This window comes from Ranitomeya imitator, chromosome 5 (genome assembly GCF_032444005.1).
Source record: "Ranitomeya imitator isolate aRanImi1 chromosome 5, aRanImi1.pri, whole genome shotgun sequence".
NCBI classification, from domain to species: domain Eukaryota; kingdom Metazoa; phylum Chordata; class Amphibia; order Anura; family Dendrobatidae; genus Ranitomeya; species Ranitomeya imitator.
The window spans coordinates 295,446,124-295,473,699 of NC_091286.1; the positions used below are offsets into that span (position 1 = coordinate 295,446,124).

A 27,576-nucleotide genomic window follows, 5' to 3' on the forward strand; every position below is an offset into this window, starting at 1 on the left:
CAACCAACGTTTTCTCAGTAGAGCAGGGACTAGCCCAGACCCTGAAACAGAAATCACTAATGGCGCTTCATTTTAGGGAGGGGGCAGGGACTGCAGCAGAGACCGCCGCAGCAGAGACCGCCGCAGCAGAGACCGCCGCAGCAGAGACCGCCGCAGCAGAGACCGCCGCAGCAGAGACCGCCGCAGCCTCTGCCCCCTGATGGCGCTTCGTTTCACTATCCCAGCATGCACTGGGGATTCTCAAACAATATTATCAAAACGGAACTAGGTAAAAATACAAGTAAAACAGAGCGGGAACAACAGGGACTTTTTAATGAAAGCATATTATTAGATTATTACAACAAATAGCTAGGAATTTGAGATGAAAATCAATGTTAGTTTCAGACTACCCCTTTAATAAAAAAAACATAGTTATAAATAAATGAAGAGATAGGAAACCAAGTTCAGCATCCAGTTATCTAGTGACAGAATTGGGCACGGCCCCGTATACACTGTGCAGCTGCAGCGCTGGACATGGAATATGCTCAGGGAAACGAGAGAGGAGACACAGTCCTGCAGCCGCCTGGGAGCAATGGCAGCGAGGGGTCCACGGCAGCAGGGAAAGGGTTAGCAGGAAGCGGAAGTGCTCGTCTTGTCAGTGTGTGTGGTGCGCTGTCCCGTGTGTGTGGTGCGCTGTCCCGTGTGTGTGCTCGGGATATACCGGAGCTTGTGCTGTAGGTAACTGCCGGGTTTTCGTTATGCAGCTAATGGAGGAGCAAGCCGGAGTGTGAGTGCGCACTGCCCTAGCCTGTACCCGACCCCTGGCTCCTGCACCCTGCCCTAGCCTGCACCCTAATCCCTGGCCCCTGCATCCTAATCCCTGGCTCCTGCACCCTAATCCCTGGCTCCTGCACCCTAACCCCTGGCTCCTGCACCCTGCCCTAGCCTGCACCCTAATCCTTGGCTCCTGCACCCTGCCCTAGCCTGCACCCTAATCCCTGGCTCCTGCACCCTGCCCTAGCCTGCACCCTAATCCTTGGCTCCTGCACCCTGCCCTAGCCTGCACCCTAATCCCTGGCTCCTGCACCTTGCCCTAGCCTGCACCCTAGCCCCTGGCTCCTGCACCCTAATCTTTGGCTCCTGCACCCTAATCCTTGGCTCCTGCACCCTGCCGTAGCCTGCACCCTAATCCCTGGCTCCTGCACCCTTCCCTAGCCTGCACCCTAATCCCTGGCTCCTGCACCTTGCCCTAGCCTGCACCCTAGCCCCTGGCTCCTGCACCCTAATCTTTGGCTCCTGCACCCTAATCCTTGGCTCCTGCACCCTGCCGTAGCTTGCACCCTAATCCCTGGCTCCTGCACCCTGCCCTAGCCCGCACCCTAACCCCTGGCTCCTAACCCCTGCCCTAGCCCGCACCCTAACCCCTGGCTCCTGCACCCTGCCCTAGCCCGCACCCTAATCCCTGGCTCCTGCGCCCGGCCCTGGCCTGTACCCTACCCCTGGCTCCTGCACCATGCTGTATGTTACGGCCTGCCTGGTGATGACTGGGGTGTGTATGGCCACAGAGTGGACATTTGATGCAGATACTGAATTGCTGCCCAGGGCGCAATGGGCAGAGCAGCTTTCCCTGTCACTGTTGCCAGCCTACTCCTTGGCACCTGACCCCACCCCAGACCTTTCCCAGTGTGCCCAGCTTTTAGAGGAATTTGCTAACAACAGTGCCACTCTCAGCAACTGCTTGGTGAGCATGGCAAGGCCCGTCCGGCTGTGCCAACACTGCTACAAGGAATATGGCCAACTCAAAGTTACTATGAGCAAGATTGGAAATCCCATCATCCAGGTGTGTTGGAAAAGCGGCATCTCACTGCTGTAGTTGCATGTATATGATATATGTAGTAGTCCTGTGACCTGGCATCATAAGTGACCCCACTATTAGGCCGTGTGTGGGATTAGATGGCCACAAAGTGCAGTGAGTGGATACACGTTCACACGGGGAAGTAGGACTCTTCCTTATATTGGACGCTTGTGACTTAAGGAGATTTTGTCAGTTTCAGTATTACATATGTAGGATTTTCTTGGTCCTTCTGAATGTTGCGAAGTTTCTCACTTGCCTTTATGCCCTTCTATAAACCCGGCCTTGTTTTTTACCTTTTGCATAAAGCTTTAGGTCGAAAGGTTACCTGGAGCCATAATAGGATTAGGAACACAAATATGTATAGTGTGAAGAATGATGCAGCCCGGCTCCCGTCTCATCGGCCCCTTTTTCACAGAATGAGTGTCCAAACCCAAGTACAGGCTCTCGATGTACCGTGGCATCATCAGTCATTTAAAGGGATCATGTCACCATAAAATTGCAGTCCAATCTTTAGGCAGCATGTTAAGAGCAGGGGGAGCGGAGTAGATTGACATCATTTTCTGAGAAAAGATTCAGAATAACTTGTGTTTTAATCATTTTAAACCTCGGCTCTTTCTGGGATTTTTGTGACTGACAGCTCTTTTTGCATACAGAGATAACTGTCAATGACAGAACCACCCACTGGACCAAATATCCCAGAAAGAGGAGAGGATTGAATGATGAAAACACAGCTCATGTTGAACCTTTTCTGACAATACTATATATCATTTTACTTAGCTTCTTCTGCTCTATAACATGGTGCTTGCAGATTGGACTGCATTTTTTGGTGACAGGTTCCCTTTAAGTGCACCTTCCCAACTACTTGTTTTCCATCTATCTACTTCCTGCTTTGACTGACAGTTTATTATGGAGTTATGCGGACTCTCCATGATGAATGATTGCTGGCGCTATGCGTTCAAGCCCCTCATTAATTTTTAGTAGACAAAATACTTTTTAAAGGCCCCGATATACATAAGAGCAAATTGAAATGAACCTGCTTACTTTGGACTGAATTGTCAACTACCCAATGTGTATGGAGACTTCCAAACTGTCACCCAACAGATAATGTTAGCGGAAATAAATTCGACATGGCTGACCATTCTCTGTTATGGGAAATACGTGGCTGCCAGACCTGTTTGCTTGTTCCCCTCTTTGTATTCAGAACATGTGAACACTTGGCCAAACTGAACATGCCTGACAGGTTGCACAGCATGTGGTTGCAGTCTAAAGGGATCATCTTGTTCGGACAGCCCTTGTCCATACACCTTAAGCTACTTTCACACTAGCGTCGGTACGGGGCCATCGCCATGCGTCGGCCCGACGCAAACTGCGAAAATAATGAACAACGGGGGCAGCGGATGCAGTTTTACAACGCATCCGCTGCCCATTGTAATGTTCGGGGAAGAGAGGGCGGAGTTTTGGCTGCGCATGTGCTGTCGGAAATGGTGGACTCGACGCACAAAAAAACGTTACATGTAACTTTTTTTGTGCCGACAGTGCGCCAAAACACGACGCATCCATCGCACGACGTGTGGCCATACGTCGCAATGCATCGCTAATGCAAGTATATGGAGAAAAAACGCATCCTGCAAGCACATTTGCAGGATGCGTTTTTTCTCCAAAACGACGCATTGCGACGTACAGCAAACAACGCTAGTGTGAAAGTAGCCTTACTAAAGGGTTTGTCCACCACTGGACAACCTCTTCTTAAATGCTGCAGTGTCCCAAGTAATATACAGGGTGGAGCGCAGTAATTTGCTGATTTGGGAATGAAATAAAAAAATTATGATCATTAGAAAAATGTATTTTATATTTTAATTATACTGAACAGTAATGGAATTTTTAAATTACATGGTTTTAAATAGTGTATCTGGCAAATGTCGACCTTCGCTATCCACACACTGCTGCATACGTTTTCTGAAGTTTTCATGAACTCTAACAAGCATGTCCACTGGTATTCTGCCAATTTCAGCTTCAATATTGTTCCTTAGGTCTTCCAAGGTGTTGGGACGGTTGATATACACCTTAGACTTCAGGTAACCCCAAAGGAAAAAATCGCATGGGGCTAAATCTGGTGAGCGTGCTGGCCAGTTCACATCTCCCCTCAAAGAGATAAGCCGTCCAGGAAACATTTGCCTCAAACAATTCATGGTAACCCTCGCTGTGTGTGCAGTGGCACCATCCTGTTGGAACCATGTATCCTCTAGTTCCATTGCCTCAAGAGCCGGCTGAAAATAATCCTGTATCATAGACAAGTACCGTTCGGAGTTCACAGTTATGGCACGACCATTATCCTGAAAAAAGTAAGGACCAATGATGCCTACTTGTGATATGGCGCACCACACAGTGACGCGGTCCGAATGCAGAGGTCTCTCGTGAACTTCTCTGGGGTTTGTTTCACTCCAGTAACGCATATTTTGTTTGTTTACACACCCACTGAGGTGAAAATGTGCCTCATCAGAAAAAAACACAATTGCGTCACGGGGTATCGTTGCTAACATGTCTTCACAAGAGGTCCGCCGTGTCAAATAGTCCCATGCTGACAAATGTTGGACCACGCACATTTTATACGGGTGAAAATTCAGTTCATCATGAAGAATCCGGTGGAGAGAACGTCTTGAAATGCCAAGAGCAAATGATTGCTTCCGAGCAGAGCGTTTCGGAGATTGCAGTACTGCTGCTCTAACTCTCTCAATGTTTTGTGGTGTTGTAATCCTTCTCTCAGGTCCCCTTCGTACACATGACACATTCCCTGCTGTTCTGAATGCATTCACCCAATTTACAATTGATTGCCGTCCAGGAACACGTCCGCGTGGAGGAACAGCGAATTGTAAACGAAAAGCACGCTGTACTGCAATGATCGAGTGGGCATTTGAAAAATACGCTTCAACACAAAATGACCTCTCCTCACGTGTCCACTGCATGATGGCAACTGAAAGGCAGAGGAATACAAATCTCCCATCAGCCACTGTAAGCCACACCCACTCTCCCCTCTCTTCGACCGACAGTGCCGCCACAGCATGCAGTGCAAAAAAGCAAATTACCGCGCTCCACCCTGTATAAGCAACAGACGCCTCCTGGACAGGCAGCATTCCAGGCATGTGAGCACTGTTTCTGGGCAGTCACGTGACAATGTCACATGAGTGCTGTAACCTATCCGCGGCCCTGATGGGCTGCCTTCACAGATCCACCTGACCGAAGGCTGCAGCCCATCACTGGCCGCTAGTAGGCTGCAGCGCTCACATGACCTCCTGGAGACAGTGCTGACCGGTGGAACTGTAGTGGTCCTGGAGGCGAGTCTGTTGTTTGTTTGTTTTTTTTATTTGGTGCACCGTAGCATTTATGAAGGGGCTGTTATGGACAACCCCTCTAAGACAACTAGTTTTCATAGCGCATGTGAAAAATGAAAGGGTTCCTTGTGCGGATGAGTGGATTTGGGCTTTAGTAGGCGTGCACTGCTCACCTGATTAGGTGCAGAACAGGCACAACACTGAGGAGAAGGGACGTGAATCCACTGTGCCGCTTTGACCACCGGTTCATGGACTCGTAAGTGCCGGAACTGAAGAAAGACCATGAAGTGCAGGCGCTGCTAGTGGATATGAGATGTCCAGACACAGGTTTGCAGAGAGGATTTTATTTAACAACACGTTTCGGAGTTGTTTCATCAGGAAACGCGTTGTTAAATAAAATCCTGTCTTTAAACTCTTCTGGGTATTTTACATCCAATGGCAGCACCCAATCTATCTCACAAGTTTTTCCTCACTCTGTGGTCTGAGTCAGAGCAGAAATTTCCGATTTCTCCTTGATGGACCCGAGTTGTCCATGCATTACTTGGACGGCCATTCATCTGAACAGCAGCGACTCTAGGGGAACCATTCTAATGATGGCAACTTTCCCTGGCAAATGAGCAGTTTACAGAGGGACTTAGGATCTGGACCTGCACCAAACAACTTATCTCTCTGGTGGCTGTCATACTAGCTGCCTTGTTTCAGGAAGAAATAGAGGGGGCTTCCACATGCGCCAAAATAAAGCTGCCTTGAGAAGTCCATATATTGCATGAATAATTGTCATGTAATGGTACATTTCTTCTGCAGTACCCTCCTTACAGGATTGTCTTACCGATATAGGCTTGCCCTGGCAAATTCAGCCGTTAACTGTTGACCCTGAGGACGGCTCAGACCTACACCAATCGTATGTTCTGACTCATCCCAACAATAAGTTATCAATTTAAAATTAGTGGAGAATCCCTTTTAATAACCATGTATCATAAATATGAAAACTGCTAGAATCAATGTAACCATAAATTGTGGCTTCCCAGAGTTTTTTTATTTCTTTGAACAGTTTTTCTGTGAATAAACCCTAGTGAGGAAGCTGAGTAATACAAGGGGCTATTTCAGTCTGCGGCACATCACATGCACGGAGCTCTCTTCCTCTATAGCATGTGACATGGAGGCTCCGTACATTCCTTGTTATACAGGCAGAGACTTTTACACTGCTTTATGAGTAGATATAATACAGTTACTAGCAAACACGATTGTATAAGATGTTCTTGTCTCCAAAACTCATTGCTCCATATACCGTAATTTTCTCAAATTTGCAGAATAGCACAGTCACCTGTTCTACAATACTACTGCGGTCTGACCGGGTCCAGGTCATTGTGGCGCTTAATGATTTCTTTGATGAGCTGTGGAGTGACTCAAAGTGTGACAGTAAGTATGGTCTGAATCGTGTTCTATTCATACCAATCTGCTATAAGCAGAAAGAGTTATTCCTAATCTCGTAAGTGAGAACCACTGGATAAATTGTAACCTGCTGATCGGTTGGGGTCCCACTTCTGGGATCCCCAACGATCTCAAAATCTATGAAACTTCTGGTAATCCAATAGACAGTGAAAAGAGCATTTCAGATCCCTGCTCAAGAGTGTCTTGTCACCTCTCCTGTGGATAGATGAGAGCTTAAAAGTTGCTAATAATCCTTTTAATGTTGCGATTAAAGAGCAAAGATGAGCCAGAATAGTCTGAACCCATAGAAGAACTACTGTAGCACAAATTGCTAAAAAGGTATGAAAACCAGTTTGATTTAACCCCTTTGCCTACCCTGACGAAACTTTGTCATAATTAGAGTGGGCTCAGGAGCTGCTCTTTAACCATGTAAATGCCACTGTTAATCACTGAAAGCAGCATTTAAAGGGACTTTGTCACCACAGAATGACTGTTTAAATCGAGCCAGCCAACGTTACTCTAATACATGGGGGACTTTACACCCCACAGCCAATACCTCTGTGGTGTTGGAAGGCCTGGAGTGAAACATTTCCTATTACAACTGTAAAGCAAATGTTTGTATTATGCAAGGTATTTCTAAACAAGACACGTTTATTATATAACCTGGTGGAAGAAGGTAGGTGATAAGTTTCTGATCACTGGGTCCTCCACCAATGAGGATTGGCGGTCTCGTGTGGCCTATTTGAATGGAGTGGCTGGTGTACCTCATTCAGTCTATGGAACTGATGAAGACAGTTGTGATCTCTCTTCTTATGATCTACGCAGTATATCATAATACAGTAGTATATATTCTTTAATGAAAGCTATGGCCTACTATAGAAAAGTTACAGTAATTATAGTAAATGTTACAATGGTTTGGCCCATGGGTAGTAAGTCACAATAAAGCAGTAAGTTGCAGAACGTCATTTGACTTCCTGAACAGAAAGGGAAGCATGAATTTAGTATTGGGCTTAGTGGCCAGTGTGAATATTGCAATATTTTTTTTATTTTACTATAGTTTAAAAACAAAATAAAAGAGCATTCTGTACTTTCTAGAAGATTTCAATTTAATAAGACAATTGTTTTTTACCCCATATATTAATAATATTACTATGTGACTTAATTTTTCCAGACTGCTTACAGACGAACAGCACTGGCGTCTTAAACAGCACGTCTGAATTCATGGATTCCTTTGACACCTTAATCCAGTGCTTCAATAATACAATGAAGGTCAGTCTGGGTTTACTTAGTTTTAGTTTAGGCTGATTGTTTTACTATGTTATCAGTGTTGTATGTTATGCTATATTAGCTCATTTATTACTAATGGTTCTTAAGATTTGGTTTTTTTTCTTTTCTGTTTAATTTCAGGAACCTCCAATCTCCTCACAAGGCAATGTTTCAAGAGTCTGCCTAAATTGTAATGAGACGTACCGACATCTGAATAATTTGTACAATGATTTGGAGCATAAAAATGGCTTGTGTATTGACTTGGAAGACGCCGTAAGTTCGTATATAAATACAGGTGTAATATAGAGGACAATATGCCTTCAGTCTATACAGTGACATGTAAAAGTTTGGGCACCCTTAGTCACAATTCGTTATCGTGAACAGTTAAAGTTGAACATGAAATTATCTCTAAAAGGCCTAAAGTTAAAGATGACTCATTTCCTTCATATTTTAGGCAAAAAAAATATATAGTCCCTTTTTTTTTTTTAACATTTTAAATATTACAAAAAACAAAATGGACAGATGCAAAAGTTTGGGCACCCTTGGATATATGTGTGCTCAGATAACTTTGACCAATATGTCAGACCTTAATTAGCCTGTTAGGGTTATGGCTTGTTCACTATCATCATTAGGAAAGGCCAAGTGATACGCTTTAGAAAAATTCCAGCCGCCTTTAATCTTGTGCCAAAAAAACAGCAACCATGGGTTATTCTAAGTAGCTGCCTAGCACTCTGAAACTGGTGGAGGCCCACAAAGCAGGAGAAGGCTATAATAAGATAGCAAAGCGTTTTCAAGTTGCTTTTCCTAAGTTCAAAATGTAATTAGGAAATAGAAATTAACAGGAAAAGTGGCGGTCAAGATAAGATCTGGAAAACTAAGCAAAATTTCAGCGAGAACCACTTGTAGGATTGCTAGAGAGGCAAATCAGAACACCACACCCCACACACCCCACTTGACTGCAAAAGACCTTCAGAAAGATTTATCAGACCCTGGAGTTGTGGGGCATTGTTCTACTTTTCAGAGACACCTGTACAAATATGGCCTTCATGGAAGAGTCATCAGAAGAAAACCTCTCCTGCGTCCTCACCATAAAATTCAGATCAAAGGTATGTGTGGAGATAAAAGGGCAAAGAACATCTCATCAACCATTAAGGGTGGATCAATCATGCTTTGGGGTTGTGTTGCTTTCAGTGGCACGGGGAACGATGGGTAGAGGGAAGAATGGATTCAATGAAATTTCAACAAATTCTTGATGCAAACATAAGACCATCTGTAAAAAAAAAAAAAAAAAAGCTGAAGTAAGGCTGGTTTCACACATGCGTTTTTAAAAAACGCATGGTGAAAAAACGCGTGCAAACGCTGCGTTTTTTTTTGACGCATGTGAAAAAACGCGGCGTTTGGGCGCATTTACATGTGTTTTTTCATGCGTTCGCGTTTTTTAAACGCATGCTGTGAAATGTGTGACAGCTGCCAATCATCAAAATAAAGTAAAAAACCCACTATAAACACAAATAGTTATGGTTATTGGTAGGGATTATAACCCTAAAGGGACCCTAACCCTAAGCCTAAAGGGATCCTAACCCTAAAGGAATTAGGGGTAGGGATAGGGTTAGGATCCCTTTAGGGTTAGGGTTAGGATCCCTTTAGGGTTAGGATCCCGTTAGGGTTAGGATCCCTTTATCACCTTTATGGTGGGGGGTGGCATATTAGTGTGTTCTCTGTTTTTTTTTTTGTCGTTTTTAACGCAAACAAACGCATGTGCTTAAAAATGCATGCGTTTACATAGACATCAATAGGTTTTTTTTTCCGCGAAAAAACGCTGCAAAAATTACTACATGGTGCATTTCTGCAACACAACGCATGCAGAGAAAAACGCATGCGTTGCAAAAACGCATGCAAAAAACGCATGCGTTTTTCATGTTAAATATAGAAAAAAAACGCATGCTTTTTTTGCGTTTTTTACTGCAAAAACGCAAAAAAAACCCGCAAATTTGAAACCAGCCTTAAAAAAGAGGATGACTTCTACAAATGGATAATGATCCTAACCGGACATTAAAATCCACAATAGACTACATCAAAAGTTGCAAGCTGAAGGTTGTATAGTGACCCTCACAGTCCCCTGATCTGAACATCATTGACTGGACCTGAAAATAGCAATGCATGCAAGACGACCCAGGAATCTTACAGAACTGGGAAGAATTTTCAAAGGAAGAATGGATGAAAATCCCTCAAACAAGAATTGAAAGACTCTGGCTGGCTACAAAAAGCGTTTAAAAGCTGTAATACTTTCTAAGGGGTGCTACTAATTATGCAGGGTGCCAAAACTTTTGCATTGGCTTATTTTCCTTTTGGTTCTGGGAAGAGCCAGACTATACTCAGTGACAGGATGTCTATAAAATATTGTGGCACCAGAAGCAGCTTGGATGGGTTGTCTGGCTTTATGCTACAAGGCTGTTGTCACTCTGTGTGACTGCAGACTTGTGAGTCCTCACATTGCAGGGAGCGGGTGGTCATGTGACCACAAGTATGCGATTTGTGTTCTTCTGGCGACATTCTGACTGTCCGGCCTCACTCACTACAATTGCATTGAGTGAGGTTGCACCCATCTAATCGGCGTGTATGCAAATGACATGCTTGCGGTCATGCTCCTGGCACCGGAGAATCCTCATAGAGCACAGTTTGTGCGATGTGAGGATTCACAAGTTTTCAGTCACATAGTCTGCAGTCTCTCTAAGGCTACTTTCACACTAGCGTCGTTTGGCCTCCGTCGCAATGCGTCGTTTTGGAGAAAAAACGCATCCTGCAAAGTTGCCTGCAGGATGCGTTTTTTCTCCATAGACTTTCATTAGCAACGCATTGCGACGGATTGCCACACGTCGCATCCGTCGTGCGACGGATGCGTCGTGTTTTGGCGGACCATCAAGCTACATGTAACGTTTTTTTTGTGCGTCGTGTCTGCCATTTCCGACTGCGCATGGGCGGCCGGAACTCCGCCCCCTCCTCCCTGGACCTTACAATGGGGCAGCAGATGCGTTGAAAAACTGCATCTGCTGCCCCTGTTGTGCTTTTACTTCACAGCATGCGTCGGTACGTCGGCCCGACGCAGTGCGACGGGCCCGTACCGACGCTAGTGTGAAAGTAGCCTGAGGCCTGACAACTCCTTTTTAAGTCCCTGATTCATCAAGCCTAGTATTTAAGGGGTGTTTCGTAGGTGCACACTTTGAATGAATCGGGCGCGTCTGAAAAGTGTCATGCGTCTCTCCATAAACCTTACTCTAGTAAAAGGCTGGAGTAAAATTTCTGGAATAAGGTACATCACGGCTCTTCATGAAATAGACAAGCCGTGGCATCATGCCACTGTTGCGTCCTACCTCTGTCCATTTTGGCGGAGCTGAGAAAACTGGTGTGCAAATGCCTAGTCACAAAATTTTGGTGCACCCTCGAATTGTACAAAAATTTTGCTACTTATTAAAGTGCCTTACAAAGTGTATAAAGATCGCCTGTTCTAGCGATCACTGAGCTTCTGATGATCGGCAATGTGTCACTGGATAGTTGATGAATGTCATTCACGTGACAACCCCTTTAATCTGCTTATTAATGCACCATTTAGGAAATCTGAAGGAACATGTATATTCAACTATGAAGGTATTTTTATGTGCAGTTTCTAGTCTGTTGCACATGATCATGTTAATTTGTAGCTGCTTATATGCAGGTCATTTAGTTTCACAGTTCTAACAGCCCGACATCACAATGATTGCATCAGTGGGCACAATGGGAAATATCAGTATTTACTGACCGCTGCAATTTAGAGATCTGATATTATATATTAAAGTCTAGTTTTATTAAACTGCTGAGAAGAAAATCCACTTTTATATTTCAGATGAACAGTACTCGCAAACTTTGGAGCAAAACTTTCAACTGCACATTACCTTGTACCGATACTGTTCCGGTGATTGCAGTTTCCGCATTCATCTTATTTCTACCAGTGGTCTTTTACCTTAGCAGCTTCCTTCACTCAGAGCAAAAGAAGCGTAAACTCATATTACGTAAGTATTTCCTACAGAAGGCATGAAGGGGCAGAAATTCAAAAGATTCCGTCTGTTTTGTGAAATTCCAGCTTCATTGCCCAATGTTTTCTTCTAGAGAATTCTTGCAGAAATGGATGATCTATGAAATATAGAAACAGATGTCAATGGTATAACAGTACAAGAGTAGTAATACTCACTTTTCTTGCAGCACCTTTGGTATTTCTGGTTCCCTATCGGTATTTGCTCACTTGACTACTGCGATGACATCCCTACACACAGCTGTTGTCTTTAGCAGTGACTTTTTTGATGTTGACAGATCATTGTTACAGCCAGTGACTGGCTGCAGCAATCGCAAGTTGAAAAGTTGCGTCATGGCTGGCGACAGATAAATAGAAACCAGAATGGTCTAGCCACAGGAGAATATTTTATTTGGTAAAATGAGTACTAGTCTTTTATTTTATATTATAGCTGGCTGTTTAGAAAAATAATTCATAGGAGTTGGAAAAACCTTTTTAAAGAATTTGCTTTGTGCAAAAATATAAAGAATCATTAAAGGGATCCTATCATCAGGATTGTGTTGAGTCACCTACAAGCAGTGTCAGGTTGGTGCCGTTATACTGATTTAAATAGTACCTTGGTTGAGGAAATCCGTCTTGTTTTTGTTGCTTAAACTTTAGTTTTGGTTAATGAGATTCTCGTGCTCCATGGTGGCCTGTGGGTGGGGTCTTCATGTGGTGATCCGATAGGTGCTACTGCGCAGGCCCCGCCGGTGCCATTTTGCTAGAGGAAAAAAATTGTCTCCACCAAGATGGCGGTGCCTGAGCAGTAGCATCTATCGGATCGCCAATAGATGCTATTGCGCAGGCACCATCGGATCGCCGATAGATGCTATTGCGCAGGCGCCATCAGATCGCCGATAGATGCTATTTCTTTTCAGAATCAATGTATATGACTAAGGCTAAGTTCACATTAGCGTCTCTGTGCGCAACGTATCATCTGCATGCGCAAACGCATGCCAAAACACATTCAAAGGCATGGTTACGCTGCGGTTTTTTATACGCATCACACCAAAAAACCACTGCGTGTGCATGCGTTTGTATGCGTTTTTACATGCGTTTGTGTTTTTTCAGCGCATGCGTTCGAATTTTCAAAGAATTTTGTTATGCGGCAAATGCTGTTTCAGGAGAATTTCCTTGACAAAAGCCACACCCAATGGGCATGTCTCATGGGGATTCTGTATAGACCTTACACAGATGAAATCCTCATTTTTGCTGCTGTATCCAGCTGCAAGATGGATCTTGGCATGGAGAGCTTCTATCTTAATCTGGATTTGAAATTGAAATTGGCTTTTGCCTTTGTGGCTTGTGAAGAAGAAAGGAGAAGAGCAAGACGGTGATGATGTCGTCGTTGCTACTGGCAACACCCCATCATTGAAGTCCGAGAGAGCCGTGGAGCCTACGTTGGATACAGAGCTACGTGAAAACCCGGAGAAGTTTTTCAAATACACAAGGATGTCTGAACAGAGCTTTGATGAATTGCTGCAACATGATCGAGGATCCATCACCAGGCAGGACACGCAACTACGTACAGCAATTCCTGCTGAGGAACATCTGTTGGTGACCCTGAGGTATTTAATTTTGAAAAATAAACACGTCGTTTGTATTATTGTTATAAAAGCCATGTACTGATTTTTTTTTTTTCCCCATTTTCTGTTCATCAGATTCCTGGCTACCGGAGAGACCCTAAAATCTCTTCATTTCCAATTCCGGAATGGAGTGTCCACCCTTTCTGGGATTGTTGGAGACACCTGCTGTGCTTTGTGATGTTCTGCATGCAAAATTCCTCCCCCAACCCACAACTGAACTCTGGCTGAAAAATGCAGCAAAATTTAATGAAATTTGTAATTTTCCTAACTGTGTGGGGGCTGTGGACGGCAAACACATTCGGATTCTGAAACCCGCTGGAAGTGGATCCGAGTATTTCAATTACAAAAAATACTTTTCGATTGTTCTCGTGGCAATTGCAGATGCAGAGTGTCGATTTATCGCCGTAGACGTTGGCTTATTTGGACGAGGAAATGACTCACAGACTTTCAAAAACTCTGACATGGGCCAACGTTTCTATGGTAATAATTTAAACTTTCCACCGCAACATCCTCTTCCGAACACTGAAGGACCACCAATGCCGTTTGTTGTGGTTGGGAATGAGGCGTTTCAAATGTGTGCCAACCTCATAAAACCATACTCGAGTCAGGACTTGATTCACATCAAAAGGGTTTTCAACTACCAACTGACAAGGGCATGAAGAACTGTGGAGTGTACCTTTTTTTTGCTGGCATCAAAATGGTGCATTTTGGGAACACCAATCAATCTAAAAACTGAGACAATTGATGATGTGGTCAAAGCGTCTGTTGTTATGCACAATTACATTCTGGCAAAAGAGCGACTACAATTAGAACTTGATGAATCTGTTGATACCACTTTGCAGGATTACCGTGATCACCCTCTGAGGACTACAGTGGAAGTTGCTCACATGAGGGATAAGTTTGCTGCTTACTTTGTTTCGGATATTGGACGTCTTGCATGGCAAGACGATATGGTCTAATACACCTTAAGTAAATGTTATCTGTTTGCTGACTTTTCTACGTATGTTTGCTGACTTTACTACTAATAAAACACCTACAGTTAAACACCCGTTACAACTTGACTCAACAATACAATACACACATGTACAGTACAGACCAAAAGTTTGGACACACCTTCTCATTTAAATATTTTTCTGTATTTTCATGACTATGAAAATTGTACATTCACACTGAAGGCATCAAAACTGTGAATTAACACGTGGAATTATATACTTAACAAAAAAAGTGTGAAACAACTGAAATTATGTCTTATATTCTAGGTTCTTCAAAGTAGCCACCTTTTGCTTTGATGACTGCTTTGCACACTCTTGGCATTCTCTTGGTGAGCTTCAAGAGGTAGTCACCGGGAATGGTCTTCCAACAATCTTGAAGGAGTTCCCAGAGATGTTTAGCACTTGTTGGCCCTTTTGCCTTCACTCTGTGGTCCAGTACACCCCAAACCATCTCGATTGGGTTCAGGTCTGGTGACTGTGGAGGCCAGGTCATCTGGCGTAGCACCCAATCACTCTCTTTCTTGGTCAAATAGCCCTTACACAGCCTGGAGGTGTGTTTGGGGTAATTGTCCTGTTGAAAAATAAATGATGGTCCAACTAAACGCAAACCGGATGGAATAGCATGCCGCTGCAAGACGCTGTGGTAGCCATGCTGGTTCAGTATGCCTTCAATTTTGAATAAATCCCCAACAGTGTCACACCCCCACACCATCACACCTCCTCCTCCATGCTTCACGGTGGGAACCAGGCATGTAGAGTCCATTCATTCAGCTTTTCTGTGTCGCACAAAGACACGGTGGTTGTAACCAAAGATCTCAAATTTGGACTCATCAGACCAAAGCACAGATTTCCACTGGTCTAATGTCCATTCCTTGTGTTCTTTATCCCAAAAAAGTATCTTCTGCTTGTTGCCTGTCCTTAGCTGTAGTTTCCTAGCAGCTATTTTACCATGAAGGCCTGCTGCACAAATTCTCCTCTTAACAGTTGTTGTAGAGATGTGTCTGCTGCTAGAACTCTGTGTGGCATTGACCTGGTCTATAATCTGAGCTGCTGTTAACCTGCGATGTCTGAGGCTGATGACTTGGTTAAACTTATCCTCAGAAGCAGAGGTGACTCTTGGTCTTCCTTTCCTGGGGCGGTCCTCATGTGAGCCAGTTTCTTTGTAGTGCTTGATGGTTTTTGCTACTGCACTTGGGGACACATTCAAAGTTTTCCCAATTTTTCAGACTGTCTGACCTTCATTTCTTAAAGTAATGATGGCCACTCGTTTTTCTTTACTTAGCTGCTTTTTTCTTGCCAAAATACAAATTCTAACAGTCTATTCAGTAGGACTATCAGCTGTGTATCCACCAGACTTCTGCACAACACAACTGATGGTCCCAACACCATTTATAAGGCAAGAAATCCCACTTATTAAACCTAACAGGGCACACCTGTGAAGTGAAAACCATTCCTGGTGGCTACCTCTTGAAGCTCATCAAGAGAATGCCAAGAGTGTGCAAAGCAGTCATCAAAGCAAAAGGTGGCTACTTTGAAGAACCTAGAATATAAGACATATTTTCAGTTGTTTCACACTTTTTTGTTAAGTATATAGTTCCACATGTGTTAATTCATAGTTTTGATGCCTTCAGTGTGAATGTACAATTTTCATAGTCATGAAAATACAGAAAAATCTTTAAATGAGGTGTGTCCAAACTTTTGGTCTGTACTGTATGTGTTTTTGCATAAAGAGACAAAGAAAACAGGGATTGTGCAAGCAAAATAAAAATTGTATTTAAAAACAAACAATTGGTTTTATTTTCGGGGTCTGTATGAGGGTGATATATTGTGGACCTTTGGGGTGTTGAGCTCTGATGATTGAGCAATATTTGATGATGAAGGTGTTACAGGGGAAGGGGCAATAAATTGAAGGATTGGCTCTTGGATGGGACTGGACACATTGGGAGTAGAGAACACATTAGGAGTTGAACTGTGGAAATGGATAGACAAATTGGAAGGGAGACAACCAATGGAAGGTAGTGACATATTAGACAACAGAGGCACATTGGAAGGTGGAGGTGGTAGGACCATTTTTGGCCGACATTTCTTGCTCCTGGTCTTCATTTTCCAGTGCGGGACCAAATCACTAGTGGGAGTCTTTCGGAGTTTTGGCCTCAGTAGCAGCACGTGGTGCTGGACTGTGCAGCGTGGTGGATGCTGCTTGCTGCAGCAGTGCTGCACTCTGGAGCGTGGTGGATGCTGCACTCTGGAGCTTGGTGGGTGCTGCTTGCTGCAGGGGTGCTGCACTCTGGAGCGTGGTGGGTGCTGCTTGCTGCAGGGTTTTCTGCACGTTGGAGCATGGTGTAGCTGTGAACTGGGAGAATAGGCCAGTGATGCTGTTCTTGTTGATGCTGGTAAAATCTGGCCTGCGGCTGATAGCTTCAGGGCTGCTGCTGCTGTAATGCCTGGCTGTTAATAGCCTGGCAGGCCTGCGTGACGTTCAGCTGGAGTTCAGGAATAAGGTTTTCTGACACGCCCCACTCTGTTGCCGAAAAAATGTCTCGCCGGTTTCCAGGCGGTCAAAGCGTCTGTGGACATCCTGGAAAAGTGTGTTCACCTGAGTGAACCCACTGTCCAGTCTATCTCCAATAACCTTCATCCCATCCTGGAAGACGGAGCTTAAGTGAATAAACTCGGGCATGACTGGCCTCTCCCAGGCCCTCTGCCGCTGACGAGAAGTCCCAACAAAAGCAGTGGCGGCGGGCCGAGAGGGGAAAACCTGATGGACTGCCTGCCTGTTCCCCAGCCTGTGAAACCTGCTTGGTTGCTACATCGCTGTTGGATTTTTGGGACTGTTCGTTGGCTGGTTGAAGGGGTCGCTCCAACAGAAGAAGATCCAGGTTCTATAGTGCTGATCCAGGTTCTGTGTGTAAAACAAAAGAAAAACATTACAAAATTTTTTTTTAAACTTTAGATAAGTCAGACAACATAAAAGATACTCACGTTCGCTAAGCAAGCGCAGACTTCAGAAAAGACAGCATACGATTGTATTTGTACTCTGAAAACTTTGGAGCATCACAACTTTTAACCCGCATCTCCTGTCTGATATCCTTATTGAAGCGATCCTTCATTGAACACTAATGAACGTTTCCTCTCTTCACTGTGAAGGGGGAAGAAAAAAAAAATAATTGTAAAAAAAAAAGACATTTACAGCAAAACAGAGACCACATTGCAATACTTACGAAAAAGGCCTTGTGGCCTTGCATGGTCCCAATAATCCAACAGCGATCTGGCCACTTCTTCCCAGAGTCGTCGAAACAATACGGAGTCGGAATGATTACGATCACAGGGGTCCCACAACGCTACACGCTCTTGAACCACTGGAATGAGTAGGTCAGTGTCAATGACATGTTGACCTTCCTCACGTTGTCGAACCTATAGATCAAATAAAATAATAAAAATAATTAAGTACTACAGTTTTAAATATCCAAAACTGAAAACAAAACCAATTACAAGTCTGACAATGAAAAGAATACTTACATCCTGTCTTTCCTCCTCAGAAATTTGAACCCGACAACCCTGGGAAGATTCATTTCCACTTGACTGCTCCTGCTCTTCTGCACTGGAAGGTTCATGTAAAGAAAATACATGATTTACCACATGTGTAGTATAGCTAGTCAATACATACTAATCAGTATATCAAATGTGATAACATAATCAGTGTCATGTCCACCCTGGGAAGCAGTCAGGTCTTCACTGGAGGACATGTTTGAAGAGCAGGCAGCAGTCAAGTGAAACACTACAGAAAAGAACAGATAAAAGAAACTGAACTTTTTAAAAGAGCCAAAGCAAAAAAATTTGAAGGCCAATACTTACATTATAGGCAGCAGTCCAACAGCACAGCAGGCAGCACATCACCGGAAAAGCAGCACAACACGGGGACAGCGGCATCGGAAAAGCAGCACAAAACTAGGACAGCAGCACCGCAGTCTACAAGGAAAAAAAAACAAAACATAAGACACAAAGGGACTAAAGGTGTGAAACTGGGTAGAGCAACATAGTGCACACACTCATACTTACATAGGGCCACAGGAACAATCCACAACAGGTAATCACGGACAGGAAGGAGGAAGCCAGGCAAGGAGTTCGGGACCGGAAAAAAACAGTCTAGAAGGAACAGAAAACAAAACATAAGTACAGAGTACAGAATGCAGTGAGACAGACATACTTTTTCAAAGATTCTATACTTACATCCAGAGTCTTGTGCTCGCATCCAGAGTCATGAGAGTAATGGACTTCCTGTCTGCAGACCCCCTTTTATACATCAGGGATTTTGCAGGTGGTGTGAAGTATGCATGCGTACGCATGTCCTTGTATACCAATGCGGTCCCATAGACAGTAATGCGTTGTTTTGACGCACTCATCCGCATGCGTATGTCTGCGCTAAATTGACACCTCGAAAAATGCTGAATGTTGCGTTCACACCGCGAAACGACGCATGCGCATGCTAACGCATATCCATGCGTACACTGTTAAATGTATGTAATCAAGACGCATGCCGATCGGTACACAGGTATATGCTGCGCACACATACGCTAATGTGAACCCGGCCTAAATAAAACAATTTAATGCATATTATAGATGCAATCATGCTGCAGCGCAGGCCCTGCCTGCGCTACGTGTTTTTTTTCTAATATATATAATAATCAAACTAAAAGTACCAGTAGCGCTTCAGATTCACAGAGACCCGATATATAATAATCCGTATGTAAACTAGGGGGCAGTTCAGTGAGGGATCAGTGACCTGTCAGAAGCCAAACTGATGAATACCTAATCAGAGCACCACATGAAGACCCTGCCCACAGGCCGCCCCGGAGCACGACAATTTTCTAAACTGAAAATAAAGATTAAACAACAACCACATGATGGATTTCATCAACCAAGGTATTGTAATCAGTATAACGGCTCTGACCTGACACTGTACGTTACTCGGCACAATGCAGCTGACAGGTTCTCTTTACACGTTCTTAAATTAGTAAGTTATTTAAAAGGAACCTGTCGTCGTGATATTGCAACCCAAATTAATGGCTTTTAACCCTTATTAAATCTATACATTGCTTTATTTTGACATCTTGGAGAAATCAAGTGTTGAAGTTTTAGGCACAAGTTTTGGGCATGGGCCCTTCCTGCTCTTCTGACTCTCACTTTTCCCTGCCTGCCTTCAGTCTTTCATGGACCGGTCTCACTTTTGTCTGTGACAATCCTCCACCGCCCCAGATTTTACACAGCCATCATTGCCCTGTGGTCATCTCCTCAGAAGGGGCAGGACATGCAATGTTCAATAGTTTAACTGTTGCGTATCATCAAGAGCTTTACTGCACATGTGTTGCCCCCACTGAGAAGACGACACATGGGCAATGATTATGCCTGTGCAAAAACTTGGGCGGTGAAGGCAGATCACTGAGAGAAGAGTAACCTGTCCGTCAGAGGCCGGCTGGGAAAAAGACGAGGTACATCAGAGCTGGAAGTGCAATGTTCACCCTGCTACAATCGTGACTAAAATTTTAACGTAGGCTTTCTCTAAGATGTCAAAATAAAATTTCACAAGCAAGTGTGGGTTTAAACAGGATTAAAGGCTCTTAATTCACTTGCCATTAGTTAGAATTGTAACTTCATGATGATGGGGTTGCTTCTACTTCCTAATCTACTTTGTGCCCGAGTATGTAGAAATAAGCTCCAGTACTGAATCCAGGTAGGTCATCCTCCAGTTTATTATAGCGTGACATTGGGATGACATTCATTCCTGTACTGATAACTGAAAAAAAGCCACTTGTTCATGAGCACCTTCTCCACAGTTTAACTAGTTAATTCACAAATTGTAGTCCATCAAATTCATTTTGGTACAGTGGCTTTAAAGGACCCCATTATTATTATTATTATTATTAATTGTTAAAGCGCCATTTATTCCATGGCGCTTTACATGTAAGGAGGGGTATACATAATAAAAACAAGTACAATAATCTTAAACAATACAAGTCATAACTGGTACAGGAGGAGAGAGGACCCTGCCCGCGAAGGCTCACAATCTACAAGGGATGGGTGAGGATACAGTAGGCGAGGGTAGAGCTGGTCATGCAGCGGTTTGGTCGATCGGTGGTTACTGCAGGTTGTAGGCTTGTCGGAAGAGGTGGGTCTTCAGGCTCTTTTTGAAGGTTTCGATGGTAGGCGAGAGTCTGATGTGTTGTGGTAAAGGGTTCCAGAGTAGGGGTGATGCGCAAGAGAAATCTTGTATACGATTGTGGGAAGAGGAGATAAGAGGGGAGTAGAGAAGGAGGTCTTGTGAGGATCGGAGATTGCGTGTAGGTAAGTACCGGGAGATGAGGTCACAGATGTATGGAGGAGACAGGTTGTGGATGGCTTTGTACGTCATGGTTAGGGTTTTGTACTGGAGTCTCTGGGCAATGGGGAGCCAGTGAAGGGATTGACAGGGGAGAAGCTGGGGAATAGCGGGGGACAGGTGGATTAGTCAGGCAGCAGAGTTTAGAATATATTGGAGGGGTGCGAGAGTGTTCGAGGGGAGGCCACAGAGCAGGAGGTTGCAGTATTCAAGGCGAGAGATGATGAGGGCATGGACTAGGGTTTTTGCAGATTCTTGGTTTAGGAATGTACGGATCTGTGAAATATTTTTGAGTTAAAGGCAGCAGGAAGTGGAAAGGGCTTGGATATGTGGTTTGACGGAGAGATCAGCGTCAAGGATTACCCTGAGGCAGCGAGCTCGTGGGACTGGGGAGAGTGGGCAGCCATTTACTGTAATGGATAGGTTCATTGGAGGGGTCACGTCAGATGGGGGAAAGATGATGAATTCTGTTTTGTCCATGTTAAGTTTCAGAAATCTAGCGGAGAAGGATGAAATAGTGGACAGACATTGAGGGATTCTGGTTAGTAGGGAGGTGATATCTGGTCCAGAGATGTATAGATCTGTGTGTCATCAGCATAGAGATGATACTGAAAGCCATGAGATTCTATGAGCTGTCCCAGGCCAAAAGTGTAAATGGAGAAGAGCAGGGGCCCTAGGACTGAACCTTGCGTGACTCCGACAGATAGGGGGCGAGGTGAGGAGGTGGTGTGTGAGACGCTGAATGTCCGGTCTGTTAGGTATGATGAGATCCAGGATAGGGCCAAATCTGTGATGCCAAGGGATGAGAGGGTCTGTAATAATAGGGAATGGTCCACTGTGTCAAAGACAACCGACAGGTCCAGAAGGAGGAGGACAGAGTAGTGTCGCTTGCTCTTGGCGGTTAAGAGGTCATTGGTGACCTTAGTTAGGGCAGTTTCAGTGGAGTGGTGTGACCGGAAGCCAGATTGTAAGCGGTCGAAGAGGGAGCAAGAAGAGAGATGGGAGGACAGTTCAAGGTAGACGTGTTGTTCCAGTAGCTTGGAGGCATAGGGGAGAGGTGATATAGGGCGATGGCTAGATACAGAGGATGGGTCAAGAGAGGGCTTTTTGAGGATAGGTGTGATGGAGGCATGTTTAAAGCTCGAGGGGAAAACACCAGTTGTTAGTGATAGGTTGAAGAGATGGATTAGGGTTGGGATAAAGACAGTGGTGAGGTTTGGGATGAAGTGGGATGGGATCGGGTCCCTATACACATTATACCAAAATTAGCCAAATCTGCCACCATTAGCAGGATCGGCCAACAGTCTGATGTGTATGTTTACCCCCCCCCCCCAATTGACCCCACTCCCCAACAAATCATGTTGGAGGAGAGAAGGGTTTGGCCAGCTGAATTTAGATTTTTGTTGTCTCTGGATATAAGCCTCTGCCCGGCTCTCTCATAGAGAATACAGGAACGTGTTGTCAATCATTACTGTCCATGGGGGCATCAGGAGTCTGCGATCAACCGACCTCGTTCAACCATCTGCCATATAGTGTAATGCACCTTCAACAATCCATGTGTTATGTTATTAACCTCCCTCAGACATCCAAACTACATTTACCTAATCTCTGGCCAGCCCATTACTCTTAGACTTTTCTTGAAACTGATATACAGTTTCAAAATGGGAAAACAAACGTAGCGCAGACTGCTATGACATGCTTGCTCCACGAGCATCCCCTCTGCAGTCTCCCTACACCTTCCCCTTTACTTCCCTCAGTACTGCTCCCTGCTGACCTCCTCTTCCGCAGACGTCCGACGTAACCTTCACAACAATTTGCACCTCTGTTGTGTGGTCAGAGGATTTAAATAGGAGGCATTTATGGTGGGAGACTGTGGAGGAGGAGAGTAGCTGAGGACAGGTAGTTCTCTGCTGCAGAGTCTGAGGTTATATGTGATGAGCTGCTCATTATCTCCCCATACACAGTGAGATTCACAGGCCACGTCCCTATGGCATAATTCAGAGCTGCGCCCCCGACATGCAACGCTTAGGTTGACTGACCAGCTGTGAAGTAATAAGATGGTGGTCACATGACCACAAGTCATAGCTCAGGAACACATAAGAATTTTAACAGCAAGCAAATTTTCTCATAGGCTTTATAATGGTTTTATTAATTGGTGTGCCCAGACTATCCTTTACGTCGTCATTGCAACAGCAGTCATAAGGGAAAAAATTAGCTTGCCTTAACCTCTTCATAATAAGATATTTGATGGTCAAACGTCTATCTGCACGGCTCCGGTACCAGTTTACGCAGGTGCTCAGGGCAGGTATTCATTTGTCAGGTAGCCGCTCAATTTCAGGTACCAGCCAATTAGCTCCTGGTCATGTATTTGACAAATGATGGCGTTTCCTGTGTTGACAAGTAACCAGAGTCGGGTGTCAGCGGAGCCAGTTTATTGCTAACAAAACCGCTCACTGACTATGGGGGCAGCTGGCCTAATTGTACTATATTAGTTAGGCATAGAACTAAATAAAGCTGTGGAAAACCCATTTAATGGACACCTCATGTCTTAACAAAAACTCTATTCCTTATTGCTCCACCACACATAAGATCTACTGTATACATGACTGAAGAGGTCATCAGACATTTAGTAGCTCGCAGGAGCAAACTAGACTAGTCCAGGAGGGACACAATATGACCTTCTGTAGACCTCAGTGGAAGATAACCCAAATCAAGACAAATCAATGTAAAAATCTATTTTACAGAGGTGTAGGTGTCCCAATACTTTACACCTGAAGGAGCTTTTCTAGCATTCCATTGTACATTACTAGGCATTAGTATGGAGTTGGTTCCCCCTTTTTGAAGCTATAACATCTTCCACTCTTTTGGGAATTTTTTTTCTGCAAGATTATGGATCTGGCTCACAATCTCCAATGTAGTTTAAAAGTGTTTGATGGGGTTGAGGTCAGGGCTATGTGCAAGTCCATCACATTTTGTTCACACCGTACTCTCCCAACCATACCTGATCGAACAGAAAATGCCTTTCCCCGTAGTTGGAAACATACAATTGTCCTTAAAAACAATCCATAGCATTGTTCCTTGTCTACCAAACTTTATAGTTGTCATGTTTCTTTCAGGCCGATAACGTTCTCCTGGCATTCGCCAAATCCAAGCTCATCCATCAGACGGCGAGATGAAGTGTGATTCATTACCCCCAGAATTATGCTTCTAGTGTTCAGTGAGGGTGGCTTTACACCACTCCACCCAACACTTGTACCGTAATTCCCGTCACACAGTTTCTGTGCTCTTGGTAATGTCCCAGGAGGTTTGTAGTTATTGAGCCCATAGAGTGTTTGTGACACTGCTCTTTAATTTTATGTGCTTGAGTTGACATGAAATATCAAGTAGAGCAGGAATTAACTGAATTGACTTGTTACATTGCAACATCCAATTATAGGATCACGTCCAAAGTCAATGAGCTTTTAGAATGACCCATTCTTTCGCAAATTTTAGAAAAGGCAGACTGTATGGCTAAAGGGTGAATTTTCTACACATGTGGCAACAGTATAGAATGGAAAACCCAAATGTATTGTGTGTGTATATAATATATTTAGAAAAATATTTAGAATTGAGAGTCCTCAGTGGTTGATACCTTTTAATGGCTAAGTTAAAAGATGGTAACAAATTGCAAGCCTGCAATTTGTTACCATCTTTTCAGTTAGCCATTAAAAGGTATCAACCACTGAGGGGACTCAATTCCAAATATTTTTCTATCTACTGGCTAACATGGTACTAAGATATATATCTTTTCTATATAATATAGATTTTCTATATATAATATGTTTACACATACGAATACCATGGTGAAGTCTCACAGGTGTAATCTTTGACACCCTGAAATTGAATATACTTATTTTAATTATACATAAATGTGTGTCTGTTTGATAGGCTTTGTGGTTTATTGTTTCTTAACAAGTTTTCAGATATACTAAAATATATATTCTTATATTTCAGCCAAAAGATTTAAGTCCGCTGCCAGTGTAGCAAACATACAGGACAAGCGTAACTGAAGTAAACTTGGCAAAGGAAGGAACTTTGCACTGGACGATATATACACTGATGCATTCTATGCAAAGCGACAAGAAGAATTCTTTTTTCTCTTGTTGTCATGGTTATCTCAAACACAATGGGTCCTTTACTACTAAAGGAAGATAGAGACTGTATCTGTGTTTAGGCATTTTCCTGCTTTTTCTTTATATATAATTCAAGCTTCCTATTCACTTGCAGGAATTATGAATGAATTACTGATCTGTCTTTTTTCTTGTTTAATTACAGTGAAACATAAAATTAGAAATGGTTGTTACATTTTCATTCTGCAGGAGAAAAAAAAAAGTATAAAAAAATGTTGTGTACCCAGTTACATGGCATAGGCCAATGGGTAGTTATACACATTTTTGGTAGTTCCATTGGGTCAGCCTGTTTCCTCTGATGCTTGCCGCTTTGGTGAGGATCAATTACGCAAGAAAGATAAATAACTCCTAAAGTGTTTTTGGGTCTATAACCCCTTATTGGAATGCACATTTATTGAGTGAGTTGTGGTCAATGCTGGCAGCTAGGAATATTTTATGAGATCCACCAGCATTTAGGGAGGTAGATGTGCTTTGTGCAATTTTATGGTTTGCTGCTTTGGTCTTCATGAAATGCTAATTTATGATATCATTCCTGAACTGATGTCATTGTACCGGTAGATACTGTAATTACATTTTATTTGTACAGGACTTCAGAATACAGCAGCGAGATCATCGCAAGGGACGGAGTTATTGTGTTGATATCCACAGTGCTCCAATTTTGGCGTCTGTGGATTAGCCAGGCTGCTGCCCATGCAGGCTCTGAAAGTATTACCTTGATTTGGTGAATCATATGATTGAGAGCTGTTCAAAGCAATCTTTCATTTATGCTAATAAAAGCTGGTTTACATCTGCCAAGTTCCAGAATGACAGCTTTGATTCCATAATCAGTGGCTTTTTGAGCACATTCATGCTAAGTAGGGCTGAAAGTCATTACTACAGGATAGGGCAGTTAAGAGCTTTAGTGGTGAAGCGGCTTTAATTTACTTTCCTGGCTTTGCAGCCAATTAAAATCATTCAAAAACGGCTTAGATTTTTGAGATTTTTACAGAGAGAAATTTCTCATTTTCCAGTATTTTGAAGAAATAGTTATTTAGCTAAACTATTGTTATCTGGCTTTTTTGTTGGGTTATAATATGCTATTCTTCATCTTTTTGTGTGTGATTATTTTCATTGTTCTTTTGTTATATGGACAAATATATATTTATGACGAGTAATCAAACTATCATCCTCAACTAGGGGTGATGTAATCACATGCAGGATATGTCCTACACAATAACAATGGAGAAATCTGTGGTTTGTGAGACTGCTGGATCCATGGATAAAGGGATATTCCCGTCTCCAAGATCCTAACCTAATGGCTACACATTAGGAAAGAGGCATAGCGAATCAGAAAAACTATACTAAATTTTTAAAATTGGAGATAGTTGCTAATATTATTATTACACGTTGGGATACATATTACATATTACAATTACAATTGGGATACAATTACATATTGGGATAGGATCTTGGAGATGGGAATACCCCTTTACGTGTGTGCTAAACATCTGGCAATGGCTAAGGTTGACTCGTTCTACTTCATTTACACTCTGCACTGATATACAGATCTCGTTTTCTACTAAATGCAAATTTTGGTACTTGAATACTGAACCTATATTTATAATTAAAGGGGTTTTCCGAGTACTATTATATTGATGAGGGTCTGACACCGCCAACAATCAGCTATTATCACTTCCGGCAGCGGTTCTGATGTATAGCCTACAGTGCAAAACACTGCTGTTCCATACAGGGTAGTATCCGCTGTCGGGTGCTGCAGATCAGATGCTACTCCTTTCAATATAAGTTCAACTCCAATACCTGGCAGAGGCCACTGAAACTGTATGAATCTGATAGGTGGGGTTGTCTGGTGTTGGACCCCAACCCATCTTATATTTCTGACCGATCTGTGGGATAGATAACCAATATAGAAGTACTAGATGACTCCATTACTGGTTCATTTGTATAGTCAATATCCAGTATATTTGTAGCGTATATTGTTTGAATTTTAATAAACCATTTTAAATCAAATAGTTCATTGATTTCTTTTTTTTAATCTATGCAACACCAAATTTTATATGGGGGGGAAAATACCAAGCTAAGGTCTTGTTTTAATATTAATATGTCTACTCATCCGCTCCCATACATGTACGGAGTAAAAACTATCCAGATATATGGACTTTTAGTTTTGCAAAAAGAAAAAAGCGCAAGGTAGAACTACAAAGTTTGCCTATTTACAAAATTGTGCGCTGGAGTCAAAGGGGTTTTTCAACTTCGTAAATGGTAAGGCTGGGTTCACATTGCGTTAATGCAGTCCGTTAGACGGATTGTGTTACACCGCAGCATAAAGCGGTATTAACGCGGCATAAGAGGATAATTTTTTAATACTTGGGTGCATATATTTGTGGGTCAATGCAGAATTTCATTGAGAAGTCAGCACGCCATTAAAACTGAATCTTTTACTGATAGTGCATGTCCTTATGCGTTTTCAGTGTTACTGATTTACTCATAGGCTTATGACATCTATGAT

At 43.3% G+C, this 27,576-nt stretch overlaps 1 protein-coding gene across 1 annotated transcript; it reads left to right on the plus strand.

The window, feature by feature from the left end:
- The first annotated feature begins 553 nt into the window (after window positions 1–553).
- On the plus strand, window positions 554–27,077 carry OSTM1 (osteoclastogenesis associated transmembrane protein 1). Its single transcript, XM_069726260.1, has 6 exons — window positions 554–1,819; window positions 6,474–6,582; window positions 7,766–7,863; window positions 8,002–8,133; window positions 11,741–11,906; window positions 24,895–27,077. The coding sequence occupies exons 1-6, from the start codon at window positions 1,493–1,495 to the stop codon at window positions 24,948–24,950; spliced, it is 888 nt and encodes a 295-aa protein (XP_069582361.1). The 5' UTR covers window positions 554–1,492; the 3' UTR covers window positions 24,951–27,077.
- Window positions 27,078–27,576: the final 499 nt, after the last annotated feature.